At 38.1% G+C, this 5848-nt stretch overlaps 1 protein-coding gene across 1 annotated transcript in view; it reads right to left on the bottom strand.

The window, feature by feature from the left end:
- Positions 1–261: 261 nt before the first annotated feature.
- syk (spleen tyrosine kinase) overlaps positions 262–5848 on the bottom strand; it is a 55413-nt gene continuing 49826 nt past the window's right edge. Inside the window, exons 12-13 of the mRNA XM_014015085.1 lie at positions 1011–1123; positions 262–895 (exon numbers count right to left, since the gene is read on the bottom strand). Coding sequence (XP_013870539.1) covers positions 820–895; positions 1011–1123 — 189 coding nt within the window. The 3' untranslated portion in view covers positions 262–819. The remainder of the gene's footprint in view (positions 896–1010; positions 1124–5848) is intronic.

The raw sequence follows: 5848 nt of genomic DNA, 5'->3' as shown, positions 1-5848 counted from the left end.
AAAGAACATCTAGTTTTCCGTGTCTGGTGTGGTCCTAGGCCAGTAGTTCCCAACCTGGGGAGGCCCACTCCTCAGGATGGGAACACCAGAGAGCACAAGGTTTAGTGGTTTACCGTTTTGCATGGTTTACAAATAAAAGTTTGTAACTATTCAATTTATTTGAATGTGTCTTTGGGAGAGGTGGGAAGTGGGCTTTGAGGAAAATAGGTTGGAAACACAACTAGTAAGTATGAAAACAGTTTAAAAAGATGAGACTCTCAGTAATATGCAGTTTTTTAATATAAAACTATAATGATATTGTGGTATAGCTTTCACTCATTTTACAACTTTCAGTTGGAAGCACAAATAAATGATTATGTTACATAGTTAGCTGTAACATTTTCTCACAAAAAATATTATTATTATAAGCTTCTGTGTTACATTCATGAAAAAAAAATACACGGCATATGCATAATAATAATAATCCATAAGGAACATAGATTGCATTATTTGGTAATATTTTAGTTTTGCTGACTATGCATGAGCTTTAAGACTACATTCACCCATTCATTCACTCACTCATACACAACTGCTACTTTTCTCTTTCACTGATAATCATATCTGCCTTTATATACTTTAAAGATACAGTAGTTTGTAAAATGAACAATATGCTTCCTGAGCTAGTTTCCAAAATATCTAAGATACTGAACAAATGTCAGAGTTTAAGATCATATTACAATGTTTGTAACTCATAAGACATTCATGATTCATGGCTTATAGATGACAAATTGTTTTTGTCAATCAAAAGTCGGAAGATTATCATAAAATTTATGGGAAGAATCACTGTGCAGCGATGTCATAGTAATACTCTCGTAGTCTTGGCTCAACAACAGAAAACGCAGGCCTTTCATCCACCCTGGTAGAGAAAAAAAAATGTGCAAAGCGTTATAAAAAATGATTTATTCTAACAAAAACTGTCTGTTGATTCCTACAATTAATACCTAGACATGATTTTGAGACACGTCACTTACTTGTATGTCCAGCACGCTAACATGATGTCCGACATCTCTGGTGGACAGTTCACTGGGGGGTCCATGCGTTTTCCACTTTCAATCATATGCATAACATCATTTCCCTTCATCCCCTGTGAGCAGGTCAGAATGAAGGTCACACAATGACGACAACTTTGGAAGGATTAATAAAATAATATAAAATAAAATTAGAGAGAATTCGTATTTCTTTCTCCTTGAGAAATTAAATGTAACCAATGACGTAACCACAAACTCACTGAGAAGATTATGATTAAAGATGTGCCTATCCAGGTTTTACTGGGATCTGATCCTGGTCGTTCCTTCGTGTTATTTTTTTCATGTTGATGGTATTGCAAAGGGTTGGAGGTATAAGCTGTGCAGCTTCCATTTGTCCATATTTATTGTATTCATATTTAGGAGCAACACAACGATCTTCCCATTCCCGTGTTGATGTCTTTATCAGCATCATAGATGAAAAACAACTCCTGAGGAGTCAAATTTAAATTTCTGCCTCTAATTCTGGTCAGAACTCTTTGAACTTGGGAGGGGAGTTGAACGACACATATCAGGAAGAAAACATTTTGTTCTAAATAATAAAAACAATAAAAAGGGCTAAAAATGACCTTATCTAGTAACAGTGGGCCTCATGCAAGAACCGTTCGTACGCACAGATTTGTTCTTAAGTTGTGCGTACGAGTGATTTAGGAGAATTTGTGGCATTCACCAATGTTTTCGTATTCAAAGATTTTTTTCAGATACGAACAAAATTCACGAGTGGTCCAGACCTGTCGTATATTTTACGAACAGTCAGTCTGCTGTTATCCAGGCGGGTTTTCCTCCCTAATAACTTTATATTTTGTTAGTTTGAAGATATTTTGAGTTGAAAATAAATCACACTCCATAATTATGTTGACAATAAGTTATTCTGCTTGAATTAGAGTTATAATTTTAAATGTAATAATTTAGACTAACAATATAAATTGTCCGTCCGTCCGTTTTCTGCCGCTTATGCGGGATCTGGTCGTGGGGGGCAGCAGGAGAGAGACCCGGACTTCCTCTCCCCAGCGACATCTTCCAGCTCGTCCTGGGGGACTCCGAGACGTTCCCAGGCCAGAGGGGATGCATAATCCCTCCAGCGATTCCTGGATTTTCTCCAAAGTGCCAGACACATTTTGAAAACATTTTAAAATGTTTATTTCAGAACCGCAACTGAGACCACTTGAGACCGGTGGGGTGTGTGTGTGTGTGTGTGGGGGGGGGGGGGGGGGGGGGGTACGGTGCTCAACAGTGTGGCTTCTGAATAAATGAAAATGATTTAACACAGTTGTTTATACTTTTAGAAGCTSTTTTTATTCCACAGCTGAGCTGCTAAAAATGACAGATTTTCTTGTCTGGATCTCTGACAGACGGACTTCAATCTCTGAACTCTTAAAGATTTTCTTTTTAATTTTCGCTGTCATTTTCATGAATGGACACTTCCTGATATCTGAGGCAGGAAACATAGCCTTATATGGTTTTTTTGGGGTGGTAATTAGGCTAATCTCCTCTCGCGTGCACGAGCAGCTGGATACGAACAGGTGGAATTTACGCAGCTCATTTACACACTTTTCCTGAAGATAGAAGAGTTTGTTGAATCTGACGTGACATGTTCGTACAAACCCTTTGTACGAACAAAAGTAAGAGAAATTTAAGATAAGAATATGAACATGTTCTTGCATGAGGCCCATTGTGTCTTCTTTGTCTTTCGGCTGCTCCCTTTAGGGATGGCCACAGCGGATCATCTGCCTCCATCTCATCCTATCCCCTGCCTCCTCTACTGTTACACCAACCATCTCTATGTCCTCCTTCACTACATCCATGAATCTTCTCTGCTCTTCTCCTTCTGCATGGCAGCTCCATCTCCAAAATCCTTTGTCCAATATATCCACCATCCCTCCTCAACACGTCCAAACCATCTCAACCTGGCTTGTCTAGCTTTATCTCTAAATTGATCCACCTTCACTGTCCCTCTGATCTCCTCATTTCTAATCTTGTTCATCCTCGTCACTCCCAATGAAAATCTCAGCATCTTCATCTGTGCAACCTCCAGCTCAGCCTCCTGTCTTTTAGACAGTGCCACTGTCTCTAAACTGTACATCATAGCAGGTCTCACTGTGGTCTTGTAAACCTCCCCTTTCACTCTTCATCATCATCAACATCATCACTTTATTTATATAGCACATTTAAAAACAACAGTGTTGACCAAAGTGCTTCACAGACACAACACAGTAAAACATACAATAAGCTAAAAACAAATAAAAGACACAAATTACAAATTCCTGAGGTAGTTCAAACTGAATTTGAATTAAAAGCCAGTGTAAAAAAGTGAGTTTTTAAGCCAGATTTAAAAGACTGAACAGACTCTGCAGTACGGATCTCAAGAGGCAAGTTGTTCCAGAGTCTGGGGGGCTGTCACAGCAAAAGCCCGTTCCCCTCTACGCTTTAGTTTTGCCTTTGGCTGCACTAAAAGCATCTGATCAGAAGATCTCAGTTCTCTGTGTGGGGTATAGAAGTGCAACAGGGCCAATAAATAACTGGGTGCCAGACGATTTAAAACTTCAAACATAAGTAAAAGAATCTTAAAATCAATACGAAATCGAACAGGCAGCCAGTGCAAGTTGGATAAAACAGGAGTGATGTGGTCCTGCCTTCCTGTTAAAAGACGCACAGCAGCGTTCTGGACTAACTGCAAGCGATGGAGAGACGATTGTTCCAAACCAACATATAAAGAGTTGCAATAGCCCAGTCTGTATGTAATAAAAGCATGGATACGAGTTTCAAGGTCTTTGTGGGGAATGTAAGATTTTGCTTTGGCGATTAGACGGAGCTGATAAAAACTGGTTTTAACAACTGAAGACATTTGTTTCTCAAATTTAAAAGCACTGTCTAAAAACACTCCAAGATCCTTGACCACAGATGAGCAATAGGGAGCAAGTGGGCCAAGAAAACCAGGTAAACCATCAAGAGGAGGATAATTGCCAAATAAAATAACTTCAGTTTTGTCTTCATTTAAAGTCAGACAATTCTGGGATAACCAGTCTTTAACGTCCTGGAGACAATTTAAAGGGGGCTGCAGAGGGGCAGAGACATTTGAATCAAAGGAAAATAAACTCTAAAATCATCAGCATAAAAATGGAAAGATATTTTGTGCTGTTTAAAAATTGATCCCAATGGCAGCATGTACAAACAAAAAAGAATAGGTCCTAAAATAGAACTTTGAGGTACACCACAGCAAATCAGAGTAGATGAAGAAGTGTATTCCCCCATAGAAACGGAAAAAGAACTATCAGCCAAATATGACCTGAACCATGTTAAAACTGAGCCTTCAAGACCAACAACATGTTCAAGTCTGGATAAAAGGATGCTGTGATCAACTGTATCAAAGGCAGCAGTTAAATCTAAAAGAACTAAAACAACAGGGCTACCTACACTCTTGGTGCTATCCTTCTGTCACACAACAGCCCCGACACTCATCTCCACCCACTCCATCCTGCCTGCACCCTCTTCTTCACCCCTTTTCTGCACTGTCCATTGCTCTGGATGGTTGACCCCAGATATTTGAAGTCTTCCGCCTTTCTGACCTCTTCTTGCATTTTCACCTTTCCACCTGCCTCCCTCTCATTCACACACATGTACGGTATTCTGTCATCTCTACTGACTTTCATTCCTCTTCTCTCCAATGCAAACCTCCCCCTTTCCAGGTTCTCCTCCACCTGCTCTCTACTCTCACCACAGATTACAATGTCATCAGAAACGAATTTACATTCTGTTCAAGTAAAGTTATGTCAGTCTTCAAGCCAGGTTGTTGAGAAGAGAATTTGAAAAATTACTTCAAGAATAAAGTCAAAATAATGAGAAACCTAGTTATTTTGAGATTAAAAGGGCGACCAAAAACCAAACTAACACTGACACTAAGACCTATGACACCCATATTAGGTGTGGAAACAGACTTTAAACTTAAGAATAGGCTTATGAAAGAGGAAATTACTTTAACACAAACACTATTGTCTTAAAAGTCTTAACTGTTTTGGTTTACCAAATAATAATAATAATAATAATAATAATAATAATAATAATAATAATAATAATAATAATAATAACCACTAGGTGGTGAGAACATCCACATTTTCATTTTTTCTATTTTGTGATTCAAATGAAAAAAAAAAAAAAACAACTGCATGAATACAGGGACAGTAAAAGACAGTTCACTCTGCCTTTTTTGAAGACTACTGGTCACAGTTTAGAATTTTATTTTGTAAAAATTGTAAAAATCTCTAAAGATTTTAAATCAGATAAAGACAGGACTACGGCATCTGGGTTGGCAGATGGATTGAAGACCTCAAACTGAATTCTGAGTGAAGAATAATGTCAATAATATATGCTATTATCAGTAGGGGTGTAAGAAAATATCGATACACTGAAATATCGCGATATTTTATTTCCCGATACTGTATCGATATTCTAAAGCCCTGTATCGATTTTTAATTAAAGTTTAAAATGTAAACCTTCTTGCCAACCGTTCATTTTTATGTTGTAGTTCAGTCTCTGACCACTTGTTGGCAGCAGTGAGCCAGCCATTTGGCTCCTCTACCTCTTGAGCGCCAGAGAGTAAGGGTAGCATTAGCATCGTAAGTAAACATTAGCTTTTCTTATTTTTTTTTCAGTAAGTGGTTTTTATTTAATAGAATTTTTGGACAAAAAAAATCGCAATATATTTGCCTTGCTTACAGTATTGCAATATATCGGGATATATCGTATCGTGACCCCTCTGTTATGATATGTATCGTATCGCCAAATTC

This window comes from Austrofundulus limnaeus, unplaced genomic scaffold (genome assembly GCF_001266775.1).
Source record: "Austrofundulus limnaeus strain Quisiro unplaced genomic scaffold, Austrofundulus_limnaeus-1.0 Scaffold123, whole genome shotgun sequence".
Taxonomy (NCBI): domain Eukaryota; kingdom Metazoa; phylum Chordata; class Actinopteri; order Cyprinodontiformes; family Rivulidae; genus Austrofundulus; species Austrofundulus limnaeus.
Note: the sequence above shows the minus strand (reverse complement) of the source record. Positions and strands in the feature narration are given on the sequence as shown.